The sequence below is a fragment of the Patagioenas fasciata genome, chromosome 22, assembly GCF_037038585.1.
Source record: "Patagioenas fasciata isolate bPatFas1 chromosome 22, bPatFas1.hap1, whole genome shotgun sequence".
Taxonomy (NCBI): domain Eukaryota; kingdom Metazoa; phylum Chordata; class Aves; order Columbiformes; family Columbidae; genus Patagioenas; species Patagioenas fasciata.
The window spans coordinates 488,154-515,511 of NC_092541.1; the positions used below are offsets into that span (position 1 = coordinate 488,154).

The window sequence follows — 27,358 nt, forward strand, 5'->3', positions numbered from 1 at the left end:
CACATTAATACCTCAACTCCTTTTGTAAACTGAGGTCTGTTAATAAATCCAGGAACGAGCAAAGCGCCTCCTGACGCAGCCGGGTGCATTCACGGTGCATTGTGCCCCACTCACACCCCAGAACTGTATTTCTAGGAACTTTCTGAAATGAAACGCGTCTCCCCGCTGATCCCAGGGAAGCAGGCTGACGCTGGAGGGCCACGTCTCCCGCGGCAGCCGGCAGCCCGGCAACGAGAGCTTCTACCGCAACTTCTGCACCTACTGTGGCCGTGGAGCGCCGGCCGGGAGCTGGTGACGGCGGCCCACCTGCGCAGGCTGGACCGGGAGCTGCGCCAAGGGCGGCGGCCTGGGATGGCGGGAGCAGGGATGGACACCAGGCCAAGGCCGCGTCTGGATGCCAGCGGAGGGCAGCGACCGCCGGACAATGTCGGCCTGGGGCGGTGAACGAAACGCGAAAAAAAAGCGAGGAAAAGCACCCTCACGGCCGCGCCGTCCGCTGCCCGCCCGCCGCCGCCAGCCCATGAGGGAGCGGCTTCCCGCCACCGCCCCCACGTGACGGCCCAGCCCTGCCCTCTCTCGGGTCGCAGCGTCAGGCGCGGCTTCCGCTTCCGGCGCCGCTCTGCCCAAGATGGCGGCGCCCAGGGAGGCTCCGGAGCGGCGGCTCTTCGGGAGGCGCTTCCTCACTGACCCCGCCCGCCTCTTCCAGCACAACGCCTGGTGAGGGCGGCCGCCGCCTCCTCGGTGTCCCCTCCGCGTCCCCGGCCCTTTGCTGCCCGCCGCGGAGAGGCCCCGGGAGCCGGCCGAGGCGCCGCTGGCCTGCGCTGCCCCTCCGGGCCCGGCCGCGGGGGTTGGGCTGGGGCGACTGAACCTCTGCGGGTCTCGTCCCCTCCGCCCAGCCCTGGCGGTGGTTTGGGGCTTCACGGAGCCCGGCTGCAGACACCGGGGCGCGGTGGGGTGGGGGCCGGTGGTGCTGGGAGGACTTGGAGCACGGGGGTCCCCGCCCTGCTCGGGGGTCCCTGCCTGGCTTGGGGGCGCTCATCGCGGGGTCCTGAGCCTCCTTGGGGGGGACTGAGTCTTATGGGATTCCTCAGGTTCCCTCGATATTTCCGAGGAACTTGTCGCTTTGCTTTGTAGCTTCATTGCTGTAGTTAATAAAGGTAAATGGTTTGTTCTCTGGAATCTGTAAGCTTCTCCATCTGTGCACGTGCTGACTGCTGTGGGCGTTGGACGAAGGCGCTTTCGCCCACCTTCTGGCACAGGGCGAGGCTGTGCCGGCTGTCGGCTTGCGCCCAGAGGCCTTTGGGTGGAGAAGGCTGCTGTTTTAAGATACATTAAGCTCTCAGATTTGCTGGGAACTGAAGGCATTTTGCGTTTTTCAAGTAAATATGTCCCTTGTGGTCTCCGGCTGGTAGACCCTCTTAGGAATTGGGTAGGTTTAATTTGTAATAAAGTAACGTGTGCATGTATCAGCTTGTCCCTCATTTTGGGACTCTATCAAAGGCGTGTTCTGAAGCGCATCCTCAGTAGCGCTTCCCTGCAGAAACCCCTGGTAATCCCGTTTTTCACGCAAATGTCAAGTCTTCGTTTTGTGAGTTAATATCAAAAGACTGATTCCTCCTGAGGCCAAAATAGTGCTGCTTGATCCTTGTATTCTGCTTTTCATTCACTTGTTTTAATGAAAAAAGGTCAAGTGAGTCACTTTAATGGCTACACAACTGTGTATGCACATTTGAGTTATTAATAGGCTCTTAATGCATTAAAACTTCCCGCGTATTTTTGTCATAATTAAATTTAATATTAAAATAACACTCTACCTTCCAAATAACCCTAATGCCTTTTTTGTTTGAACTTGAGAAAGAAAATGTGGTTTTGTAAGACAGCTAAATCGAGTGGCCGGTGTTGGTGGGTGAAGGCAAGCAAGCGCCTGCCTGTGCATCACCCGAGAGGGAACAAGCGCTTTTCGCTGTGTGAGAGCAGCGGTTCCTCTCCGAGGAGCTCTGTTTTTACCGAGTTCCCTCATGGGTTTCGTAAGAATGATTTATTTCCTCTCTGCTTGGCTGAGCGTCAAATAGGGAAAAGGATTGAGGGGCGGATTTGGCGTCTCTTGGGCTCCCAGTTACATCTTTTGTACAAGTGCAATTCCTTCGGAGTCGGGAGCCGTAGGTGCTCGTGACCGGTGCGCAGCTGAGGTGGTGCCGAGCTCCACAGCCCTTGGGTTGGAGACCGTGCTCTTTTCTCTGTGCCTCTGCTCTGCCGTTCTCAGCTGAGGTGTTAACCTTGTTTTTTACAACAGGGATAACGTGGAGTGGTCAGAAGAGCAGGAAGCCAGTGCCAGGAGTAAAGTTCAGGAGAACAGCTCACAGCTCTTGCCACAAGATAAACAAGGTACTTTTGGATACTGTTGTGATGTTGGGTCTTAAATTGTTCATACAACAGCGGAACAGTGTGGCGAGAGCTGCATACGCATCTTCATTTATTCCTCCCTTCCCCCATCTCCCAAATAATTCAAAATATGTTACCTAGTGATTGATAATGAAAAATGGCGCAAGAGGAAGCTTTCTGTTCTTAATTTCCCTCTCTGTGACTTTCCCACAGTCTGGAGACTCATCCTCCAGGAACAGAAATGGTCTTGGCTGGGAGGAGTCACCTTGGGTTGAGCCTCTTTGTTCTCACTGTGTATGTTTAAAAACTCATTAGTGTTCCTTGTCACTGAACTTCTTTCAGTGTAGAGCAACAGCCTCAGTTAATCTTATTTTCTCTGCTTTTTGCTCTCTAAAGCTTCACTTCTAACAGGCAGTCTTTTGTTGCTTGCATGCTGCGGAGCTGTTCCTAATTCAGGCTCAGTTTTAAGAGGGCCTAATGAAGTCGTGTCCATATCTGTCTCTGCAGTTAACAAACAGCATGATAATGATTAAATCAGAAGCGAAGAAAAATGATTTTATTCTAATCAAAGTGTTTATCATCAGAGAGGCAGGATAGGGATCCTGAAGCTTTTATTCCTCAAACTTGGCTTAAGGGATATTTATCCATCCAAAATACAAAGCTTACCTGAATCTGAATCAAGCTAAAGCTGCACAGCTCTATAGTCAGTAAGACAGTGGGAGCTGTTCTGGGTTGGTTAGTGATGTGTCTTCACTCCTGTTAGAGATTATCCAGTCCCTTCAATGGTGCTGAGCTGGCTTCCCGCTCCTTGGTATGGTAAGAAACTCGTTTGATGATGATCTTGTACCAAGCCGAGCTCTAGGATGTGTCTGTGCCTTTTGTCAATTTGAACAAACTAAATGGAGCGTGTCATCTTTAAGGAGATGCCGATCACTATTGGAGCGATTGAGAACTGCCCATGTGCTCACAATAGCAAATTTAATTATACCAAAGAGCATCCCTCCTAATTTCTTGGATTCCCAGAAGCATCCAGCAGTTTCTATTGTGATACCCATTGTGTGGAGTTCATTTTAAAATCTGGTTAACATTAAAGGATGCTGTCTGTCATGCTTTGAGAACCTATATACAGCTAGGAAATTGTGGAGCAATTTACTGTTGGAGCAGTTTGTCAGGTCTTGGTGATGGATTTCCCAGAGCGAACAATGGAGAGCGGGCACATTTGGACGGGCGCTGTTCAGCGGGAAGCTGTGGAGACAATGGGGTGGCTGAACGGGGGAAGGCAGCCCAGCCAAATGTGCCTGAAGGGTCTGGTATTTTGAGATGCGGGACTGTCCAAGCAGGAGAACAAAGGCAGGGTATTGGTCATTATGGCTGCATTATTCTCAGGATTTCTCGGGGCTGTCAGAATTTGTTCTGGAGGAGTTTTTTGGGTATGTCGAAGATGTGACTGCTGGCTGGGAACAGAGAAAGATGTGGAGTTTAGTGGTTTGCCTCTGAGGCTCCATAATCAACCATTCAGGGGCTCCTGGGCTCGCTCTTTCAGTGTTTAGGTTTGTTTGCCCTTCTGCGGTGTGGAAGGTGGGTGTGGGCTGGCTGTGGGGTGTCCCTGCAGATGGTGAGGGCTGGCTGTGGGGTGTCCCTGCAGATGGTGAGGGCTGGCTGTGGGGTGTCCCTGCAGACGGGACGGGCAGGACGGTGGGTGTGGGCTGGCTGTGGGGTGTCCCTGCAGACGGGACGGGCAGGACGGTGGGTGTGGGCTGGCTGTGGGGTGTCCCTGCAGACGGGACGGGCAGGACGGTGGGTGTGGGCTGGCTGTGGGGTGTCCCTGCAGACGGGACGGGCAGGACGGTGGGTGAGGGCTGGCTGTGGGGTGTCCCTGCAGGTGGTAAGGGCTGGCTGTGGGGTGTCCCTGCAGACGGGACGGGCAGGACGGTGGGTGAGGGCTGGCTGTGGGGTGTCCCTGCAGGTGGTCAGGAGTGCGTGTCACACAAGTCTCTGGAGGAGTCTGGCTCACGTGCCCGTGCCCGCCTGAGCTCATACCGCTAAACGGGATCGCAAAGCAAGTGTTTAGTGAACTTTTCTGGAATAAGTTGTGCAGGAAGTCAGACTGAAAAATAAATATGGTCATTTTTTGCTTGAAATCTGTTTCTTGCGTGACCTTTTTCAGCCAGCCCTTGATTTCTTCCGTTTCAAAGAGGCCTCTTCTGTTCCCAGCTTCCTTTAGATCCTGCCAGGAGACAGACAGTTCCCTCTTCTATCTCTCTTCCCTTTTTAGTCCTGGCGCAGTGAGTGTGAGGAGGCAGGCTGAGTGTTTGTGTGGCACAGCATAATTTAATAAAGGTGATTTTCAAGCGGTAGCCTTACTTGTTAAAGCAAATTGCTGAATAGGTGTCTGCAGGGATCCCTGACCCTCCGAACTGATGAAACCTGAGACCTAATTTGAGTGCTGGTGTCATTTTTCTTGTGTTTGCAGAGGACTATGAGGTGAACGCGAAGAAGTACTGGGATGAATTTTATAAGATCCATGAAAATGGCTTCTTCAAGGACAGGCACTGGCTGTTCACTGAGTTCCCTGAGCTGGCTCCTAACAGGAACCCAAGTCAAAACGGGGATTGTGTGCGTGAATTTAGTAACAAAGATGAATCCAACCAGGAAGGGCTGGGAAGCTGTGAAAATGGGCATTGTTCATTGGAAACTAGGGCAGAGAATCAGCTAAACCTGACCAAAACCACACCTAAGATCTGCGCAGAGGAGCCGGCTGCGCAGGAGCATGGTGAGCTGAATCACAGCCACGGAGCTTACCCAGGGTCGTCTGCGTCTTATCGAATATTAGAGGTAATGGTTGTAGAACAGAGTCACACGTCACACAGTCCCTTGCATCAGTGTTAGGGTGAGTGGGACATAAAACATATAGAATTGGAAACAGGGCATGATTGCCTTAAATCAGTAGAATTCAAAAAGCGGCTTAAAACTGGGTGAGATCTGTTGGGATTCTCTTGGTTCGGACTGTGAATTGGCAGAGCACACGGGCCATGAGAAGTTTCCGAGTTTAAAATACCAACTGTTACAATCAGATGTTGAAACAAACATTTAAAACTCATCTTTTGAAGAAGCTGATTCTTTCACTTGTCTGCATAAAGCTTTCCCCTGTAAATTATGCTTCGCGTGTTTGCGCAGACTCTTGTTTGCCTTGGGAGATGTGAAACAAACAATGAAATGAAGAATCTAAAGATGCCGTTTGGTGTGTTCCTGGTGGCCATGTAATAGTGGAGAATCTCAGACCGATATGGGGCTTGTCCCCACAAAACTCTGTAGGACTTTTAAACGCTGGACTCCTGCCAGCTGGCGACAACCTTTGCCCTGTCACCTCTGCGTTGTTCACTGCAGATCTCACTGGTTTTGTTGAATCTTTGTGTTGAAAGCAAGTTCTGCCCTTCAGGGAGAGTCAACACAAACTGTCCTTCCCATTTTTTATTTAATCTGAGGCTCTGAGTGTTCCTCAGACTTTGATGTTCTTGGATGGTTGTGATTCTCCTGCCTAAGCTGAGTGCTTTCAGTAATATCTGTCACCGCAAGCCAGCGGTGGTGTTTTCTGCTCAGTTTATTTCATTTTGCTGATTCCTTCCGCATTCAGAAGCAGGTTCCCCAAACCCGGCTGTGTGAGCCGCCTTCTCTTCAAATGGGAGCAAGCAGAGCAATAAGAAGGCAGAATTCCTGTAGGCTTGGTTGTAACCTGAGGGAGAGCCGTCTAGCGAAGCAGGCTCTGGAACAGCAGCATGTAGTCGCAGCAAAGCTAACTCCGTTCTCCATTGCTCTGATTTGCTGCGGAAGCAAATGCAGCCGATCCGCGGCTTTCGCCAAGGCTTTGGTGACTCATGCTGGCTGTTACGCTTGGGATTCCAACAATAACAGTTTTCTGAAGAATAACAATGTATAGAAACCGTAAGATTTCTACGAGAACTGGCTTAGTGGTTTCCCACAAACGCTTGTGTGTAGCCCTGCTCCTCAGAGCTGAGCATGTTCAGATCTTGCAGCGAGATTTGCAACGGTCGCTGCTGCGCTCCCTCGTTACTTGTGAGTTGCTCTTTGTTCCATGGTTGTAGGGAGATGATTTGAAATTAAGTGCATGGGACGTGCTGAAGAAATGATTTTCACTGCATGTACCTCTGCTTTCTTTGCACAGGTTGGCTGTGGTGCTGGAAATACGGTCTTCCCAATTTTACAAACCAATAAGTAAGTACTTGTCAGCAGGTTTTTACCTGCACGATACACCAGCCTCTGAAAAACGATTGGAAGAGTGTTGCCTGTGTTCTTAGTTGAGACAAACTCAGAGAAAGACCGGATGCAAACGGTACATTTGCCATCTGCAAGTTCACATGGTTGTGTTTCGAGCTTGGAAATGTTTGGTCTCAGAACACAACCACCATAATGTGGGTTTACGTGTCTCGTTCTGAAAGCATTTTCTTCCAGGTCTTAGCGCTGCTCCTTTTCCAGAAGGAAAAGTAAACAGGCAGCTCCATATGAGAATAACTGAGGGATAACGGAGCGACGTGTTCCGCCAGCTTTTGCACAGCACATTGCTGATAGATACAGACTGAAACCCAGGGTTTCTGGCTCCCCGTTCTGTGCTCTGTGTGTTTGAAGCCACTTCTGTAATTCCTGTGAGCACCTTTATATAAATGATGATAGTTTCTTTTATTTATTTCAGTGACCCGGGACTTTTTGTCTATTGCTGTGATTTTTCTACAACAGCCGTGGATCTCGTCCAGGTAAACTCACCGGTGATTCCAAAGATAGAAGCACACGGTGCCAATTGCACATTGACACAAAACTCTCACAGCTGCCACCAGCTGTCTAGTGGTGCTGGTGGCTTTCTGGATTCAGCCAGCCCTGATGCTGACCCCTGTCCTGGTAGATCAGGAAAACCAGCTGTCCAAATTGTAGAAATGAGGGAAGTCGGAGTTCTCAAAATGTCACGTTGGCAGCAGACTGCTCAGCCAGGTTTCTTTCCCTTGTGGCTGGCAGCACTTGGCCAAATCCAGCGCTCTGTTCGCTGAGCAACTGCTGAACCTTGAAAACGTTTGGGCTGTTTTTTAACAGGAGCTGAGGCTGGGTTGGGTTTGCGTGTGCGTTACTGTCCCTGCAGCTCTGGGAATGTGGCCTCGTTGCTCCTGCACAGACAGCTGAGGAGAGGTGCTGCTGTCTGCAGAGCAGGAGGCTGGAATTCAGCCCAAGGACAAACGCTGCTAATACAGAGAACAGAGAACAGTTAAAATATGAAATATAATGACTTAATGAGGCGAGAAGGGGAGCACAGCGGCAGAGACAGGATGTCGGTCCATCCTCTTAAGCTGGCACAGGCACTGTTTGTGGAGGCTCCTGCCATCTGTAGCAGCAGCTTTAGAAAGACACACAACTTCTTTTACAAGTGTCAGTGTTTTTAAGAGCACAAGTTCAGGCAGCCAGGTTTGGGGTTGAGGGAATAGTCTGTGTGTAGTTCAAATGAATATTGATTTCAGTGATACAGAGAGGGGCCTGACACACTTCTGTAAAGATTTCCTGCTTAAGAGTGTAAATCCCTCACTTTCTGCCACTGTTAGTGGAAAATGTGACCTCAAAACTTCAATAATCCCCCAATCCAGTTGGGATTTTTGGCCGTGCTGATGGTCTGAATGTAACAAGTCCAAAACTCTCTGTAAATGTTTTCACATTTCACCCTTGTTCCTCATCAGACCAGGGAACCACCTGACCCCGTCTGCCCTACTCCAGTGAGGCTGAAACACTTCTGAACACACCACTTGAGTGTGTGAAAGTTAAAATGCTCCCGTGTCCAGATAAGACTGATATCAAGGTCTGCTGCTAATGCTCTGATTTCTTTCCCCTTAAACACAGAACAATGCAGAATTCGATTCTTCTCGCTGCTTTGCGTTTGTCCACGACCTGTGCAGTGACCAAAGTCCTTTCCCGATGCCAGATGGGAGTCTCGACATTGTTATTCTTATCTTTGTCCTCTCAGCAATTCTCCCGGAGAAGTAAGTTTTAATAATTCCGCCTGATTTCAGAAGGTAGTGCGTATAGAACTGGGGTTCTTTAACCTTTCTTGATGTGGAGGGATCTGCTATTAAAGTTTTTCTGTGTCTGGTCCAGTTTTCCATTAAGCTTCTGGAAATGAATGTGCAGGTGTTTTCTGTTGTCACAAATTCCGGTGCAGGCCAGGGGGATTTGGGGGTGCTGGGTGGTTACAGGTGGCGTCTTGCTGCGCTCACAGTGGCGCCCCCGTTCTGAACCCAGCACCCGTTTGTGTAAAATGTGAGGTTGTGAGGCTCCAAGATGAGATTAATTTCGCATGTGGAGGTGGCAAGAAGGGAGGGGACAGGGTCAGAAAACTGTTGAGGAAAGTGCTGTGACCTGGGTGTGACAGTGTGTGACAACCTGCACCGGTCGCTCTTTCCTGTTCCCTTTGGTTTTATTTCACAGCATTTTTCAAGTTCAGTTATTACTTGTTTTACAGAAACCAGTGGAGATACTGTTGTAATTAGTGAGAGAGAGCAGTTCATCGCTGCCGTGGCAAGCTGGGTTCTCATTGTACAAAAAAACCCTGAACAAACCAACAAACAAACCCTACAAACACCAGCACTGAGTGTGAGGAACAGGGCAGCCAAACAAGCCACCTGTGTCTGAGAGAGCTCAGAAAAGTGCTGTCTTCTGGTAGCTTTTGTATCAAGTTGAAACATATATAAAATGTATGCCCTCTTTTAGGAAAACAGGCTGAGGAAACAAGCGTCATTTTGCAGAGCGATGAGTCCTTCTGGTTTGTTTTTCCCTCAGGATGCAGTGCGTCGTTAACAGGCTCAGTCGCCTTCTGAAACCAGGAGGAATGGTTTTGTTACGGGATTACGGCCGGTACGATCTGGCCCAGCTTCGCTTTAAGAAAGGTATTTTCTTCTCCCTGGGGTAGTCTTGCCAGATCCCTAGCAGATGGTGGTTCTCTGGAGTTACCGGCTCCCTCGTTTAGGAGGCAGCTCATTAGTTCAGCTTGTGCTGGGAGAAGTGCATCTTGTCTTTACGTGCCGCTGGATGGCAGTTGTTGATTTTTACGTGATAGCTGGTAACTGTTTAAATGCCTCTTGCCCTTAGGCCAATGTCTGTCTGATAACTTCTATGTGAGAGGTGATGGCACCAGGGTCTACTTCTTCACACAAGGTAGGAGGCTGGAAAACATCCTCTGACTCTCCTCACCTCTTTTTCTCTCTGTGCCCTCGAGTTTCCCCACTAGCTCTTTCCAGCCTTTCTTCCAGCAGTGTCAAATGTACCTGGGCTTGTCACTTGCTCATCCAAATATGGCAGGGTGAATCCCTTTTCACAGAATCAGAGAACAGTTTGGGTTGAAGGGACCTTAAAGCTCCCCCAGTGCCCCCCTGCCATGACAGGGACATCTTCACCAGCTCAGGGTGCTCAGAGCCCCGTCCAGCCTGGCCTGGGATGTCTCCAGGGATGGTTCATCCACCACCTCTCTGGGAACCTGGGCCAGGCTCTCACCACCCACATTGTAAAAATGTCTTTCCTCATGTCTGAATCTTTCCTCCTTCAGTTTAGAGCTATTACCCAGCTTTTAGAGAAAACCAGTGTGTTTGGTACACCGGGAGGGGTGGGATTGGAGGAGCTCTCCTTGAATCTCGTTGCCTGTGGAGGATGGAGTGAGATGGACACCACCTGAAGGAACTTTTCTAGACTTCAGTGTTCTCCTGCGAGGAGATAAGAAGGGTGTGGTTGAGTGTGGAGCTGAGGCAGCCTCTCCAGTTCTGCTGCTGCGTGGTGTTGAGCAGGGGTTGTATCCTCCCTTATCGCCAGCTGCACCTCCAGTCACTCCCACCGCGGACCCCTCTGCATGGACACCTTCAGAGCAGTGGCACAACTGCAGCCAGCTCTTCCCTTCCCCACCGCACAGGTCTTGTTTGTCACAACAAAATGAATGTTCCGTGCGTGTTTGGCAAATGCTCCGTAATGGCGAGCATCTGATAAAGAGCGCAAGCTGGGACCTGTTAGCCCTTTTCTGCAGAAGCTCCACACGAATCACGTGCTGCCGGGCCGCAGCTGAACGGGCGCTGTGCTGCGCTGCAGGACTGGCTCTGGTTTGCCCGCGGCCAGTGCGCCAGGCACTGGGGTTCTGGTTTCCTTGGTCAGGAATTCCTGCCGCTGCCGGTGCCACAGCCTCCGGGGCTCTTGGTGCTTTGATTGGGCCCCAGCAGGGTGTGGTTTCGTAAAGGATTTCTTTTTCCCCCCAACTTAACCTTAATGAATCCCATTCCCCTCCAGCCCATACAGCGTGGATCTTATTGCCACCATTTAGAAGCATAGGTCTGGTCCCCTTCTTTGCTCTTGCGGGCTCTGAAATTCCTCTGGGGGCAGGGGGGGAAGAAATGGATACGTCCCTACTCGCCAGAAGATGCTCCCTTAATTGCTTACTGGAGGCGATACCCATGTCTGAAACTCCTGCTGTTTTCTCTTTGTCGAGTCTCTGTAATTCTAGTTCTCCAAGTAATTCTTTGCTTCCTTAGTAATAGAAGGTAAACTCAAGGGAAACTAGAGAAACTGTGATCTTAATCCCCATAGCACAGTAATTAAATCCTGTCTGATGTTTGCATTTCCCTGCAAAGCGAGACCATGGGTTTCCTCGGCTCCATCATCCAACATAGTCTGTCCCTCGGTGTGAGCGGTGGCAGGCAGATGCGAGCCGTGGCGTCCTCCATCTCCTTCTCTGCTTCCAGGTGAGTTAGATGAGCTCTTCACAACAGCTGGGCTGCAGAAAATCCAGAATCTGGTTGATCAGCGATTGCAGGTGAACCGTGGGAAACAAATGACGATGTATCGAGTGTGGATCCAGTGCAAGTACCGCAAGCCTGCCGCCCCTCAGCTGTGAGGAGACGGGACACGCGTTTTAGGTTGGAGCCTCTTCCTGGCCGTGTGCAGTCTCCTCCTGCCGAGATGTGGGTTCACCGAGTCCGGCGCACACAGGACCTCAGTGCCTTTTCCATCACTTCAAGTGAGTTTTGCTAAGGACAAATGCTCTAAAAAGAGACCAAGCAGTAATTTAGGTGTCTTGCTACTGGTCTGAGGTTTTTAAAATTATTTATGGTTTTAGTGACTTAAGAAATGGTCATGTTGTCCTACAGCAGCCGAGCAAGTTGAATAGCGTGTCACTCTTACTCTGGATTTCCACATGAAACAGAAGAGCTTTGACCTTACCTCGTGTTGTGTGCTCTTGTCTGCAGAACGAAAACCATAGAACTGGTAAATCTGTTCTTTGCAACTGGTCGCCAGGCCTCCTGGGTTCCTTAGCCAACTCATCTCGTGCAGCTCTCTTCGGGTTTGTGCAAATCCGCACGTTAAAATACTCCGATCCAGGGCGTGAACTCCTGCACGCTCCTTTCTCTGGGCCAGCTTCCCCATGGGCTGCACGGGTTTGTTTCCACACTCAGTGTGTGAAGTGTGGATGTGAGGAGGTCGATCAGGGCTGCATGGAAAACTAAATCTGGCTTTCCCTCAGCTTCAAGCGGCTTCTTCCCTCCTGAGAGGAGCCTCGTTGGGAGGGTTGGTCTGTGTTTACAGACCTTCACGCGGGGGCTGAATATACGTGCAGAAATACGGATGCAGTAACTCCAGCTTTACAATAGGATGTTGGTTTAATTTTCCTCTTACACAAATCTCAGAGCGGTTTGTTTAATTGAGGCTTTCAAAAGCCCTGTAAGGTAAGGGTGTTATTATGCCCGTTTTATGCAGGAGGAAGAGAAGCAGGAGGCAAATCCTGCCGAGCGTAATGCCCTCTTGTATTCGAGGAAAGCGGCAGCCAGTGAGGACAGGAAAGGGTTTTCTGACACGTGAAGGAGAATCGCGTTGTTTCGGGTGGATGTGGAATGGTGAAAGTGATACTGAGCAAAACGCTGTTAGGAAATTATAACCCCGTAGGGTTTCTTTTGGTAGAACATGGGAAAGGATGGATGGCGATGTGGTGCCTGGCAAGGTGTGGGAGAGGAGGAAGAGCCTTGCCGAGCTTCCTCCAAAAAGCAGGAAAATTAGATCACAGTGACCCACCCACCACCCTGAAACACAAAAACCATGCAAGCGGTGGAGTGGTTTTGGCGTCTGATTCCTGCACCGCTCCCTTTAAAGGTGGGGGTGTTCACAGGGGCAGTGGGGGCCGGGACAGCCGAGGGTACAGGACATCGGTCCCATCTTGGGTTTAACAGCTCCCGGATCTTCTCATCCCTCCACCCCAAACCAGGCAAACACGCACATGAAGTTTGTAGCACCCTGAGCAAGGTGAACTGCCAGCGGCGCTCAGTACGCTGCCCTGAGTGGCTGTGATAGTTTACCCGACGGAATATTTGCTCTGGGAGTTTTTTCTTTAAAAAACAAACAAAACAACAAAACACACACAAGCACTCTTTCTTTCTTTCTTTATTTCACGAACTCCTGCCGCTGGTTGTGCTGAGATGTGACTGACGCAGCGGGAGCTGGGGCTGGAGCCTCTCTACTGAAAATAAAGAATTAAAACCCAGATGAAAGCACAGGGAGCAGCTTGCGAGAGCACGCGAGCTCTTCGAAAGCCGTTTGCGACACCGCGTTAGCAAATAACGCCGAGCTCCCAGTATGATAAATTAACGATTTTTAAATAACACAACTTTCCCCCCTTTCCCCATCGCCTTGCGTGAGGTTTGTTCCGCCGGCTCTTCCCACGCCATCGCTTTTTGCCGAGCTGGGGGGGTCCCCGTTCGCTCGTAGGGGTGCTCGTGGGAGCACGGAGGTGATGGGCGCCCCCCAACGTTCTATTCCCGAGCTCCGGGAACCTCTATCCGCTCCCCTCGCTCATCCGCGCCTGCCTCCCTCCCTCATCCGCGCCTGCCTCCCCTCGCTCATCCGCGCCTGCCTCCCCTCGCTGCTCCGCGCCTGCCTCCCTCCCTCATCCGCGCCTGCCTCCCCTCGCTCATCCGCGCCTGCCTCCCTCGCTCATCCGCGCCTGGCTCCCCTCGCTCATCCGCGCCTGCCTCCCCTCGCTCATCCGCGCCTGCCTCCCCTCGCTGCTCCGCGCCTGCCTCCCTCGCTCATCCGCGCCTGCCTCCCTCGCTGCTCCGCGCCTGCCTCCCCTCGCTCATCCGCGCCTGCCTCCCCTCGCTCATCCGCGCCTGCCTCCCCTCGCTGCTCCGCGCCTGCCTCCCTCCCTCATCCGCGCCTGCCTCCCTCGCTGCTCCGCGCCTGCCTCCCCTCGCTGCTCCGCGCCTGCCTCCCTCGCTCATCCGCGCCTGCCTCCCTCGCTCATCCGCGCCTGCCTCCCCTCGCTCATCCGCGCCTGCCTCCCTCGCTCATCCGCGCCTGCCTCCCTCGCTCATCCGCGCCTGCCTCCCTCGCTGCTCCGCGCCTGCCTCCCTCGCTGATCCGCTGCTCCGCGCCTGCCTCCCCTCGGACGGGCCCGGCCGCTTCCCCCCCCAGCACATCCACGTATTTTCAGCGCCCCCCCGCTTGTTTGCTTTGCAGAAAGCTGATTCAGCCCAAAGCCGAGCGGGCCGCACCGCCCGGCAGCGCCGTTCTGCGCGCTGCCCCCGCCGCCGGGAGGGGGGCGAGCGAACCGCGGCGCGATCGCTCGTTCGGCAGCCAGGAGGAGCTTTTGTTTTTATTATTTTAATTGTTTTTTGGTTGCTTTTTTGTGAGTGTGGCGGCTGCCCACAACACGGCACCTGGGGGTGTCATGGGGTCCCCAGGGAGGGCAGGGGTGTGATTTGGGGGGGTGTGGGGTGCCCTCCCCTGCGGGGAGATGAGGGTTTGGGATTGAGGCCGTGGAAGATGGAGACTGGGGAGGGGGTGAAGAATTGGGTGGGTGCAAGGACACCCTGGGAAGGGGGGTCAGGTCAGCCTCTGTTCCCCTGAGGGTTTAAATGCCCCCGGGTCTGCCCTGGCCCCCTTTGTCCTTGTAGCCCCCACTGACCCGTCCACACCCCAGACCCCCATGGGCATCCTGACCCCCATGGTCCATCCTGACCCTCTGCCCCCCCCCAATCTCATGTCCCCCCAAGGCCCGACCTCCATGGTCCATCCTGACCCTCTGCCCCCCCAAATCTCCTGTCCCCCCCAGGCCCGACCTCCATGGTCCATCCTGACCCTCTGCCCCCCCACATCTCCTGTCCCCCCCAGGCCCGACCTCCATGGTCCATCCTGACCCTCTGCCCCCCCAAATCTCCTGTCCCCCCCAGGCCCGACCTCCATGGTCCATCCTGACCCTCTGCCCCCCCAAATCTCCTGTCCCCCCCCGGCCTGCCCTGACCCCCAGATGTGTCCGCACCCCAGATCCCCATGGTCCACCCTGACCCCAATGGTCCATCCTGACCCTCTGCCCCCCGCAATCTCCGGTCCCCCCCAGGCCTGCCCTGACCCCCAGGCCCTCCTGACCCCCCCCCGTACCTGCTGTCCCCCCACCCCAGCCCCTCCCTGCGCGCAGGCCACGCCCCTCCCGAGGCCACGCCCCCCCCCGCTGACCTGCCCCCCCTTCCCCCGCGCTGACCTGCCCTCCCCGCCCCTCCCGCCGCCGTGCAAATCTCGCGAGACTCCGCGCGCTTTCACTAGTGTGTGTTGCACCAATCGATCCGGGCCGGGCCGGGCCCAGCGCCGCGGGGAGGGGGCGAGACCGGCCCCGGCACCTGCCCGCGCCCCGCGCCGCCCCCGCCGGCCGGCCCAGGGGTCCCCGCAGCCCCGTGCCCCCACGCTCCCCTCCACTCGCGCTCCCCACCTGCCCAGGCGTCGCCGCCGCCCGCCGAGCCCTCCCTTGGGCCTTTGTCCTGCCGCGAGGCCTCGCGGCTGCCGCCGGCCTGCGCGCACCCCGGCCGGGCGAGGTTTCTTACGCGAGGCCGGGGATCCGCGGCCTAGCCATCCTTTCTCATCCTCTTCCCCGCCCCGGAGCCGGGCGAGGAGCGAGCCCCCACCTTCCACCCCGCCACCCCCTCCGCCCTGCTGCTGCCGCCCCCCTCCCCTCCGCCCTTCTCCCGCGCGTGGAGCCCGGGTGCCCGCAGCGGCTGCGGTGCCGGGCTCACGAGAGGCCGCGGAGCCGCCCCTGGCCTCCCCCTCCCGCCCGTGCCGCCGCTGCCGCCGCCGCAGCAGGTTCCCTCCCTCCTCCTCCTCCTCCTCCTCCTGCTCCTGCCCCCGGCGGCGGCGGGATCCGAGCGGGGCCCCGGGAGCGCTCGGCCCGGGCAGGAGGGGAGAGGAGCAGCGGCGGGGCGGCGGCAGCAGGAGCAGCAGCGCCAGGTGAGAGAGAGAGAAACCCCCGGGGGCGGCGGGGGAAGCGCGGGGACCCCCCTCGCCTCCCTTCTGGGCGCTGGGCCCGAGGCCGCCCCGGGGGCGGCGGGGCCGTGGGTGGGGTGCGGGGAGCCGGGCAGCGACCCCGGGCCGCGGTGGAGCCGGGGAGGGGGCGGGCGGAGGCTCCTCAGCGCTCCCCCGGGCCGGGCCGGGCCGGGGTCACGGCGGAAGGGCCCGAGGCCTGTGCCCCGGGGCGGCGGGAGCGAGGCCTGGGCCGCGGGTGCTGCCTCGGCGGGGCAGGAGCAGCGCAGGCTCCGCGGGCGGGGGTGAGAGCGGCGCGGGGGGCGGCGGATCGGCCCGGCCCGGCCCGGCCCGGGGGAGCGCGGGGCCGCGGGTCGGCGCGGGGAGGCTGGAGGAGGTGGGCACGGCCTGTGAATCCCCGGCCTAGGAGTTGAGGCGGTGCTGCCTGGGGTGCCGGCAGGAGGAGGAGGAGGCAAGGCCGAGGCGGTGCAGCAGCTGGCAGCGGGGCAAGGCTGCTCACTCACCGGCTGATTTTCCAACGCGTGCCTCTGTTTCATCAGGAGGGAGGGCAGGGTGGGAGGGAGAGGTGCTGAAGTCACCCCGCGGAGAGCGGGGAAGGGCAGGGGTGGGCTGGCATCCCTGCTGGGGGATGCGGGGCTCCAGGGCAGGCCCTGGGCGCTGGGCCGGGGAAAGGCTCCGGGACTCGCGGCCGTCCCTGCCCCAGAGCAGCGCCCCGGCCCGGGGACGCCGTTCCCTCCGGGTGGGCGCCCTGTGCCCGCCGTGGGGGGAGACCTGGGAGCACTTGCACATCCTCCCATTCATGGCTTGTCTGTCATTCGGTGCCCAGGTTTCCTGTTGCGAGAACTAGGCTGGGAGCTTTGTTGGGCTCTAAAAGCCCGTAGGAGAAATGGGGTCCTCTAGTAACCACGTTTAGGATCCCATTGGTTTCTGGGGCACGTTGCTGCTCTGGGAGGGCGGGTGTGAATGCCCCCGGATGGATTCACTCTGCCCTCTCTAACTTAGATCTGCAGCCTTTGGAGGAAACGGCAGGGACAAAATGGACAGTTAATAAAAGGAACAATTGTGCGCTGCCTGTTCTAGAGGGCACTTGCTGCCCTTCAGGAACTTTCCTCGTCTCATATGCTCTTTATACAGCAAATCTGTATCTTCTGGCTCCTTTTTTTTTCTACCTTAGTCCAGAAAATGAAACTGGAACAGACGTTCCTGGAGATGAACTTGATTGGCGCAGTTAGGAGGATGCGATTCACAGTTATGATGAGCATTGAAGTCTGTCCCATTTTTTCGCAGTTCAGTATTTGGGTTGTGTATTTCAGGTTTTTAACCTGTGTACACAGCTATGCTGGTTGGCGCTGGTTTAACCCTTCAGTAACGGCATCCGTCGTGCTGAGTGCCTGGAGGTGCCCAGTGCATCCAGTTTAGAGAAGCAGCCGTTGAACTGGGTGTATCTGACGCTTTACCCTGCAAAGTAAAAGGTTTAAACCAGCATTATTTTCTTCTTATGTTCTTATAACCCCTGTCTGTGCTTGGAAGAACCAGCGCTGTTGTCAGTGAAATCGGGAGTTTGGGCAGATCTGGTACGTCCAGGATTGGCCAAAATAAATTACGGGGTAAAGAATATTGCTTTATTTCTTTTTGTAGTGGTGCAGTGTGGATGAAAAGCTCTGAAGCTTTTAGCTGTAGGACTCTGGCCCCATGTTTTCTTAGAACAGAGCATCCGGTGGGAGAATGTGACATAATTGGTTTCTTGGATCTATGAATGGATCATGAAATGGCTCATGCAACAGATAGAAAAGGAAACGCCAGCGGGGCAGTGGTTTAACTACAGTAACATGGTGGCAAAGTCATGTTATTATTGCATGGTAATCTTGCATTTCTCTTGCAAGAACGTGCTTTCTACATGCTTACGCTGCAGAACAGGCGCTTTGGAGTCTCGGAATGTTGCATCTCTCTCCTTTGCTTTGCATAATCCCGGTGTTGTTGTCCCTCAGCAGCAGAAATGATGGAAGAACTGCACAGCCTGGACCCGCGCCGGCAGGAGCTGCTGGAGGCCAGGTTCACCGGGGTCGGGGTTGCGAAGGTGAGTGGGGGCTCCTCTGCGTGCGCGTCCCGCGCTGCGGCCCTGCGGTGTCTGCGTTCACAACCGTGCTTCACCAGCAAAATGTTTTGTACCAATAGTTGTGTTTTGGACGCTAATTTGCTTGAAGTGTGTTTAAGAGGAATGAAAATGGAAACTTCTGCAAAGCAGACGTTTTGCTTTGCAGAACATTTCGGGTTCTAGTTACTTTCTTAGGGAGCTGCTTCATCTGAAGGCAGCTTGTACGCCCCCAAAAAACCCATAACCACTTTGACCTTGGAAGTGGGAATCTCATCAGCTCTTCCTTTCTGTGTGTGCCTTTGGGAACTGAGTTTAGCCACTTGTTGGATACAGTTTCAAGTTTACTGTGCTTGATACATGTAACCATACTTGACATGTTCAGGAATTTGTTCAGTTCTTTTGGGGTGCAAGGTGCTAAAATCGTCTGCTGGGTCCCACAGAACACACAGAGCAGAGCATTTGAAGGTGAGCTCCCCTGTGCCTGTGCTCCACAACCTGCTGGTGAAATCCCATCTTCGTCCTCACGTACGACTGTGTAACTGCTCAGTCGCCGCCTTTCTGGAGGAAGGAGCTCGAATCATAGCGTTGTGTGGTTGCTCACGTTAAGCTCTTACTGCTCCAGATGGTTGTGGTAGTGTTAATCGATACGCTCAGGGCAGTGCAGTGGTGGGGAGCTCATCTAAAGCGGGTCAGCGATGAGTTCACTCTAGAGGAAGACGCTGAGTTTTGGACACCCTCGAGGTGGATGGTAGGACACTCTGTCATTGCTACGTAGTTTTCAGAAACCTCGTGGAATTATTTTGGGAGGAAACTGTTAGGGCACTTCTCTGTTCCCTGACGAAACTTTGTAGGTGCTGCATTCCTTAGAAAAACTCAAAGCAAATCAGAACTCGAGGAAGGGTTTCATGTGAGGTTCTCCTCTTCTTTCTGATCCGTACTTCACTCAGGGCTCAAACGAGGCCGAGTCTCGGAAGGAGCGCAGGTGAGATGTTCAGCAGTGAGGTGGTGCGGTAAGGAGGATTAACGCTGCAAGCTGTTAATGGGTAACAATTCCAGTTACCAAAGTAAGATTGTGGGGTTTTTTGATCTTTTCCTTCCACTTTTCAGAGTTTTTTATAATCTTAAGGCCTCTACTGGTGTAAAAGTTCATGCTACATAATGTATTTATGATCTTGCAAATCTTGTTTTATATAACATTACAACTTTTTATGTGCTTTTTCATCTGTTTCTTGCCTTTCCCCCCATGTGGGTCACTTTAACATCTCTAACTGTACCAGTGCAGATAAAGCCAAACACCTTTCTAGACCAGCCGAGACTCGGAAGCACGGGCACCATCGTCGCTTTACAAAGCGCCAACACGCTCAGTGCTCACAAAGAATGTGAGAAACTATTCCTTTTACAGGAATAACCTTTAAAAGATACCAGAAAGCAAGTCTGAATTACGTTTTCAGCAGAAAGTACAGGCGCCTTCTCTGTAGGGTGAATAGTGGAAACTCATTTTTCTTCCTATCCAAGTAAAAAGTCTCATTTCTTGGAGCAAAGCCCTTCTGTTCCTGGGTTTCGGTTCCACCTGCTGGTCCGCAGCACAGCGTTTCCTTTGCATTGGTCAATAAGCTGAAGTGCATTACAGTGTTTGTTTCCTTGCGTACTGGTAATGTGCAGTAAGCCAGCCCTTGGTGTGAGCTAGCGGGACTCTGCTGTGGCGCAGCAAGGCTCGGTTGCAATGTTAATCTCAGCTACTGCACTCCCTCCCAGGTTGGCGCTTCACATTCCCTCCCTACCCCCCCGGGCTCCGTCCGCGGTGCTCCGCGCTGGCATTGCTGGGTCGCGGTTTAAAGGAGCATTTGGGAGAGCTGCGGTGCGGCTGGTGTGGTTCAGTAGGACCGGTGCCGAGGGAAGGCTGTGCGGGGTTAGTGCCACCTAGCGGGGCTGGGCCGGGCGGGTCCTGCTGGGATGGAAGGTATTCTGTTGCTGTTTATTGCATAAAAGGAAGAAATGTCATCTTGGGTGCTCTGCTATTGGGTGACGGCACAGCGGTTGTAACTGAGCTTCCTGCCGGCCGCGGGCCGGCTCTATCGCTGCGTGTCTTTGGGCAGGTTTCTTTCACGTTTAAAAATACAGGGTGTATTTTGGACCCGCGGAAAACTCGTGCGCTAATTTACATCCTTAGCACAACTGCAGCTTTAGAGCCCCTTTCCCCGTGTGTTTGCAAGTAAAGAACAACCATACGTGTTTCTGAGAAATGAATGAGACTGAGCTCATCTAGAGTACATTTTTAGGCTGGAAACTCGAAAAAAACAAGGCTTCTCGCCATTGGAGTCCTGGGATTCTGGAAGAGCTTTCCAGTAACTGTAGGAGAGGACAGAAATCCTAAACTCTTTGGAAGCAGCTGTGTGCTCCCCGTCCTGCGGTGGCTGACGGCTCAGCCCGCTCACCGAGGCCTTCGCAGCCCCGAACGGCTCAGAATCCTCCCGCAAGCCTGATGAATTTATCTCGCTTAATGGCTGGAGAAGATATTTCTCGAGAAGCTCAGCATTAATACATGGAATCAAATTATGAGCAAGGAATGTTTCTAGGCAACTGTTACACTCGTGTGGTTCATCCAGGTCACTAGATAGCTTCAAAAAGCCAGCGACGCTTTAGATGTCTGTTCTCGCCATATGGTAAAGTGCCATTTTTCCCCAGATTCACAGAGCAAATCCTCAAATTAACACAGGACTATCTGACACCGACCAGTATTGCTGGTTGTTTAGCTCCCGTTCATGTTTACTTATGAGGGAAATGTGAGCGTGTTCACTCGGCATTATTCTGACTGATCTCGGGCGTCTTCCCTGGGTCAGGAGGCACAGAAAACAAGATGTAGTTTGTTTCTCTGGATAACATTGTGGAATTTGGTCTGGTTTCATTTTCTGCCTCCCTTCCCTTATCTGGGTGCTCACTTGGAGATACCAGGCGGGTATTTGTGTCATTTCCACAGAGTTTTCTGGGTAAGAATTGAAGTAGATAATTGTGCTGTTTGTATGTGGTTTGTCCCAGGCTCAACCCCAGCTCGCGGCAGCCGCACGCGTGGGGCTCACGCAGCCGCACACGTATCTTCTGCACGTTTGGTCTTTTAAAGAGCGTCAAGCCAAGTCGTGTGCATCCCTTTAGCTGAACTGAGGAGGCTGAAGCGCCTCTTCGGGGCAACGTTCTCTGTGGTGCTGTGGGAATCTTGCAGAGCCAGAGGACTGTGCTAGAATTGAAGACTTGGTTGCCTTGGTGGTAGCCAGTGCTCCCGTTCCTCTGTCTTTGAGGCAGCGTAAACAGGGAAGTAAAAATAACCTGAAGAGTGTCACTTCTGCTGCAGAACATCTGCCTCCAAGAATAGGATCGCTCATAAAAAAGAGCAGCATTTACTTGTATCATTTTGGTTTCTACCCTTTCTCTGTCCTTCTGGCAGTCTTGATCAGTTCAGTACCGGCCAGTTGTGCCGTCTGCTTAGCAGCATCTTCAGCAGCAGTGTTTCCAAGCTGAGGGTTCGTGTTTGAGAGCGGGCACGGAGGGAAGCGATGGCCCTCCCGGTGTCCGTGCCACCGCGGCACCTGGTTACGGCGGTCTTGAAACTCAGAACGTGCCAGGACTTCACGCCAGATACTTGAACATTGCTTGGATGCTTCTGCGCGCAACATCACTTATTTCAGACGTGTTGTCTGGCTACAAGCGCCCAGAAGCGTCTGTCGGATCTCGGCTCTGTTTCCACGCTGACCTGCGGGTTGGGGTGAACTGCACGGCCCTTCTGTGCCGCTTGCCCTCAGTAAAATGAAAATACTGGTTTTTCGCCCTGGGAGAACTCCTGAGGCGCAGTGGACGCCGAGCAAATCCTGTTGTCCATCTGCTTCCCCCCGATGCGGCGGAGGTTCCCTGTGAACACCCGGGAGTGGCTTAACTTCCCGTGGCAAACAGACGAAGGTGGTTCGGGGCCTTCATTCTTGGCTATAATACTGAGTTTCTCTAAAAGCCCAATTAAGAAGCAGGCTGTAATTTTCACACTTAGGCGATGCTTGAAATAAGATAAGATGTTAATTAAACCTCTCTTACACAGTAGCGCTGGACCAGAGTAACTGGAAAGCATTGAAGCATTTCAGTTTGGTGTAAGCCCACATGGAGTCAGCACTAACTTAGTGGAAATAAGGATTGGCTGTTTCCCTTTGAAATCTCCCGATTTACTGTAGAATTCAGAAGAACCCGGGTTACCTTGGCTTGAGTAGTGACGCGCGTCTCCACCGGTGAGTTAGCGGGAGGGTTTTGCCGTGCACGTTGCTGTGGGTCCGCGTTGGAGGCTCCAGCTGGGCAGCAGCAGTTCTGGAGCTCGGTCAGTGCGAGGGGTCGGAGCACGGAATGGAAACCGCCCGGCGCAGGAGCTGCGGACGGGCCTGAGGAGCCACTGCCGGGAGACCGGGGAGGCCGAGGACGCCACGAGCCACGCGAGCCGTGAAGAGGAGGCGGGTGAGGGCGGTCCGAGGCAGATTAGCCTTGCTGTGGGAGGTCGATGGGAGCTGTTATCGGGCTGAGTTGTTTCTATTGAAGCTCCAGCCGTTGTGCCGCATTTGCGGCCTTTCCAGGGCTCTTGCGAAGGGAGGGATGACTAACCAGCTCCTGTGAGTGGACAGGGTTGGAATTCCTGCCTTAGAGTAGGAGGCTCGAAAGCGCCTGCTGTTGTTGCATCCGCGTCTCGACGTGGAGGTCGTGCTGCGCAGGTGGCTCGCGGGCTGGGACGCAGCGCTCGGCGGGTGAACCACGAGGAGAAGAGCGTGCCGGCTTATCTCAGGAATCCCTCGCCGGGGAGGAAGGGTGTGCTGTTCTTGTGCTTGTCCTCTGGGTGAACGCTCTGGACGCCATTAGCTGGGTTCCGATGACCCACGTGGTCTGGATGCTTGCGGAGCCCCATCACTGGTTCTCTGCGCGGGGCGGGGGGTGCGTGGGCTGTGGGGGGTGTCAGAGGGGTGCAGCATTAGCCCAAAGCAGTCTGTGCTGGAAAAGCCAGGTGCCAGTGCAGGTGACTCTTCAGGAACCAAGCTTGTCAGCCCTTCCTGTGGGAAACTATCAGTGTTGGTTATTCCCTGTTCCTGCTTCCCCAGCAATATTCTGGGGTTGATGTTCTGTGCCATGCTGGGGTTTTTTTCCAAAAGTCAGGTTGGTTCCTTTAATTCCTTTAGTGCCATGACCACTTATGCTCAATTAAGTACTGCACATTTATCCCATGTCAGTTACTGAGTTCAATAGAAACAGGCAGGAATGATAAAACACAAATTTGAAGGGTTTTTTACACACGCACTCACAGTTAAGGGCGAGATGCTCGGGTGTATGGTTCCTTACACCCATTGTCCAAACCTGTTGCTGTAAGCAGTCGATAACACGGAGTTCTGTGTGGAACGAGAAGTGCAGCCGGCTGACAGAAGTTGCCTTTTTTCTCTCACATACCCGCGTGAGCAGAGGTGCAGCCGAGCACTGGGCCGCCTTCCTTCGGCCTCCCGGGCGCTGCGTCTGTCACTGCACGCACAGCACGTTCTGCTGAGCACTCTGTGTTCTGGAGCTGGGACACCTCAAAACGAGGCTTTTTGGCCAACAAGGTGCCTCGGCTCCTCGCCTGTGAGACGGAGCGAATCCTCGACCCGAGGGCAGCAGCCCAAGGAACAGATCCCTCATGATGGAGCTGCACCTGTAAGATTGGGAGCCGCCGTGCTGAGTGCTGGGCAGCTCACCTCTTTGTTTAACAAGCAAATGTTTTAAGCCACCCTCCAAAATAATCTGCTCTGGGGCTTCTCTGCGCCGTTAAGGCTTCTCCCCCACCCTTCCCATGAGGCTTCCGCTCAAGGGTATAACGAGAGTTGGCTTTGCCGAGGTTGATTGGTGGGCAGTGGGTACTGCAGAAATAAGAATGCTAAAATAGAATGACTCTTTGGGAAAAGATGCTGGCAGGTTATTAATGGAGAAATAGCTTTAGCGTGTCATTCTTCCCAGTAATACATTCCATCAGTAATTGTGAGTCCTGGTTTTGTATCTTTGTCAAATTTGTCTAGATTTCTGAAGTTAGATCTGTGGGAGGATGCTCGGGAGCACTGGGCTAAAACACAGGGACTTCGCATGATTCACTTTTCCTTTTCAAACCCGTTTTGATGCAGATTTTTAGAAAGGAGTTTTCAGAAATGCTTGGATCGCTGGAAACGCAGACGCGTGTCCGGCGGAGCCCGTGGAGACGCAGGGGGGCGCGTGTGGGTACCCGGGGACTGCAGCCTCCGGAGTTGATGCTGCAGCCTGGTTGGAGCCACTGCTTGGTGGCAGCTCAGCCCTGGGCCCGTAGCACAGCCCCGCGGGAGCGATGGCCTTACGGGTGCTGACTGGTGACACAGCTCCGCTTGTTCACGTCCTTAGTGTTAAAAGCAGCATAAAAATGAGGCATTTAAAGCAAACCCATCGGTACTGCCAGCATCCGATAGCAGTCATCGCTGCCTCGCCAGATGGGAGAAGCCTCTGAATCTTTAGCCCGGGGTTGAGCAGATGCTCGCCCGAAGAGCTCGGAGCTGCTGCTCAGCAGATCAGGAGTTTTGTTTCTCAGACCAGTCGTCTTGGACTGTTACACATAGCGTGGTGGCTGTTCTGCGGACGTGGTTGAACAGAGCGGTTCGGGCGTACATCGGTGCAGAAATCTCATGGGTATGCTGCGAAGACGCTCCCCAGCGGGCAGTCCAGCTTCTGCCTCGCTCCAAACCTCTTCCGAATTTCATAGCGCCCATCACGTGCTGCGGGTGCTTGCCCCACGTTGCTGCTGCACCCGCAGGACGCAGAGCGGCGCGGTCAGCCCGGAGATGCCGTGTTTGATAGGACGTGCCTTGTTTGGAAGTTGTTTCTGATGGTCTTTTGCTCCTTTTCCACTAGGGTCCGTTAAATAGCGAGTCTTCCAACCAGAGCTTGTGCAGCGTGGGCTCCCTGAGTGATAAAGAATTGGAGGTAAGCGGGCGCAGATCCTCGTGGGAGTCGGGTTGAAGGTGGACTGAACCCAAAACACGGGGAACTGTGTGAGAGCGGGCGACTGTTCTTTGTCTGGGGTGTGAAAGGGACCAGTGGAGGTGTTTAGTCTGGATTGTAACCTACAGTCTTTGGACCGTGCTGCGACACGGACCGGGAAGCTCCTCACCAACCCAAAAAGCGCAGCGTTCTTAAGCTCGGCTTATGGCACCGTTTTCAGCTGCACTGGGATTTGTTTCCTGCTTTTGGCCGAATAAAAGCCAGAGAGCACTACTGGAAAAGTTTGCCTTCGCTATCAAGTGTGCGCATTGCGGAGCTGTGTGCGCAGCAGAGCGGGCTCGTGGATGGCTCTGCGGAAGCGTGGGGAGGTGAAAACCAGTGCTGTATCCCCGTTTAATCTCACCGCCTTAGGATTAACTATTTCAAAATGCGTACTGCAGCAGCAAAATTAATTGTAGAGTTACATTTTTGCCTTAAAATTCCACATTAAGAAGGCAAAATCTCAAATTTAAAGGTGTTTTCTTGTGCATTTAAAGAACTCCATGTGGTTATCAGGAAAGTTTTAGATCATGTTTCCCTCTATTATATGGCAGTAGTGATAGGAGGTGTTTGGTGAAAGCGTTCAGAGAACCCCATATCTCAAACTCCATCCAAGTAACTATAATTAATAGTGGAAAACTGAGTATTCAGTATTATGCTTGAGATTTTTATATGAACTTCCCTGGAGTGGTTTAAATCGCCCAAGCTGACACCATCAAATCCACCATTCCTGGCCTTTCCTCCAGTCTGTAACAGATAACGCTCTGTGTGATTTTGTTATGCAAGTCCTTGAATGGAAAACCCACGTCCGCTGGCTCTGGTTAATGTGCCGGTGGTTGTGCGGGGGCTGTGATGGAGCCGGTGGCGGTTGTGCGGGGGCCGTGGCGGTTGTGCGGGGGCCGTGGCGGTTGTGCGGGGCTGTGGCGGAGCCGATGGCGGTACAGTCACACCAGCGCTGTTCACGACTCGCAGCGAGGAGGCTGTTCCACTGTGAGCAGACGGGCTGGTGCAGCAGTTCTTTAGGCAGTTATGGGGTTTTCAGTCCCTCCGTTTCAAAAGCACCTTGCAGACACAATGGCCCCTGTTGTCTCCACATCCCCTCCATCCTTTGGCCCAAACAACAGCGTGTCGGTGAGTGCCCAGCTGGGACATGGGTTAGGTTCTGGTTGTTAGCTTCATCCTTTTCCTCCTGTTAAAGGGTTAGGCTGATCTCCGTGCTTACTGCGCGCAAGCCTCTTGGCAGAGATCTTTGAACAGGGTACTTTGGACTTTGGTTTCCAAAGAGCGTGAAACCTGGGTTCACCACAGACCTGGCCACGGCTTTCCCTCCCCGGCTGTGCTGTGCGCTGTGGTTTGCTTCCTGCCCCCAGGCTGTGGTTTAGTGCTGTCTACAGTGATGGTGAAGCATATAGGTCAGAAATGATTCGGATCCCTTTGGGATGCGGGATGTTTTAACAGTGACGTTGCTGGTGGAAATGACAAGGTGTGTTTCTCTCCAGCAGCCTCAGCGAGCTGCTTCCAGCGCAGCGTTTCTTCGAGTTTTCAGCAGGTTTGGCCACATAAGTGACCCTGGTGACGGGGAAGGGACCATGGAGGGTCTCCCCCACCCTCCCGTGTCGACACTGACACTTGTGGAGCCTTCAGGACTCCCAGCTGTGCTCTGTATTGATCCTGTGTGTGAATATATCGCTGCTAAGCTGCCTCTCAGGCCTCTGGTTGCTCACAGAAGTGGCAGCTGCTCCTTGACTCAAACGAGGAGCGAGGTCCAGAAGCACCGCCGCCCGTACGGCCGCGCTCCCCTGGCCGCCGTCCTGCCGCGCTCCACGCGAGGCTGCGGCCGTGCCCCCGCAGACAGGAGGGTTCCCGCAGCCATCCGCACGGCAGCATTCGCTGCAGGCAAAACGGATCGTCCTGGCGGACCCTGAGCAGCCACTGGATCGCAAATCGGGATGTGTGTTTGCAGACCGCTTGGTATTGCTGCTCTTGTGCTGTGATACCGTGCAGCGGTGTGTACAGGTGTTTGTAGGTGTTTGAACTTGTGCGACCCGTGCGAGGTGAGTGGGCGGTACAGGACGGCTTGCTGCACCTGAAGTTGCAAACATAACCGAATTCCTAACCTAATTCTTCCTTTTGCAGCACATATATTAGGAGGTAGTAGCTGTTTAAGAGCAGTTGTTACTTTAAGTACCAGCAGTAGCAACGAATGTGCGAGAGAAATGAAATGGCCACTGGGGATATAGAGCAGATTATTATGTTTCGGTAGTTTTCTTTAAATCTTGGAATAACTGCAGAAATGTTAATTTGGAAGTATTGTTTGACAGACTCCTGAGAAGAAGCAGAATGACCAGCGGAACAGGAAAAGGAAAGCGGAAGCATACGAGAGCAGTCAAGGTAACTCAGAGCAGTCAAGGTAACTCAGAGCAGTCAAGGTAACTCGTTCCCTGACCCCACCGCAGGATTTGGAGCGGTTGGTAACTCATGCCCGTTCTGCACAGTGTCCTAGGAGACCAAGGG

General features: G+C 53.8%; 2 protein-coding genes across 4 annotated transcripts in view; both read left to right on the forward strand.

The window, feature by feature from the left end:
• Positions 1–590: 590 nt before the first annotated feature.
• METTL2A (methyltransferase 2A, tRNA N3-cytidine) lies at positions 591–13,077 on the forward strand. Of its 2 annotated transcripts, XR_011735540.1 has the most exons (10): positions 591–717; positions 2,294–2,385; positions 4,856–5,217; positions 6,566–6,615; positions 7,091–7,151; positions 8,275–8,414; positions 9,211–9,317; positions 9,520–9,585; positions 11,151–11,425; positions 11,655–13,077. XR_011735540.1 is itself a non-coding variant. In XM_065856339.2 (9 exons), exons 1-9 carry the CDS (start codon positions 629–631, stop codon positions 11,300–11,302), a joined length of 1,119 nt encoding a protein of 372 aa, XP_065712411.2. In that variant the 5' UTR covers positions 591–628; the 3' UTR covers positions 11,303–11,627. The 2 variants fall into 2 exon arrangements, 1 of the variants encoding a protein (XP_065712411.2); XM_065856339.2 differs by lacking the exon at positions 11,655–13,077 and having other exon boundaries at positions 11,151–11,627.
• Positions 13,078–15,078: 2,001 nt separating this feature from the next.
• The window catches only part of TLK2 (tousled like kinase 2), a 35,083-nt gene continuing 22,803 nt past the window's right edge, over positions 15,079–27,358 (forward strand). Inside the window, exons 1-4 of one of the 2 annotated variants that reach the window (XM_065856104.2) lie at positions 15,079–15,672; positions 17,694–17,782; positions 24,716–24,787; positions 27,166–27,235. In XM_065856104.2, the coding sequence (XP_065712176.1) occupies positions 17,702–17,782; positions 24,716–24,787; positions 27,166–27,235 (223 nt within the window). In that variant the 5' untranslated portion in view covers positions 15,079–15,672; positions 17,694–17,701. The remainder of the gene's footprint in view (positions 15,673–17,693; positions 17,783–24,715; positions 24,788–27,165; positions 27,236–27,358) is intronic. The other variant, XM_065856105.2, reaches the window with a different exon arrangement.

Excerpts from the sequence above, each read along its gene's own strand:
- METTL2A (XM_065856339.2), top strand. The coding sequence starts at position 629 with ATGGCGGCGCCCAGGGAGGCTCCGGAGCGGCGGCTCTTCGGGAGGCGC. Across the intron at positions 718-2,293 it reads CTCTTCCAGCACAACGCCTG|GGATAACGTGGAGTGGTCAG; the intron begins GTGAGGGCGGCC and ends TTTTTACAACAG. Across the intron at positions 2,386-4,855 it reads CTTGCCACAAGATAAACAAG|AGGACTATGAGGTGAACGCG; the intron begins GTACTTTTGGAT and ends TTGTGTTTGCAG.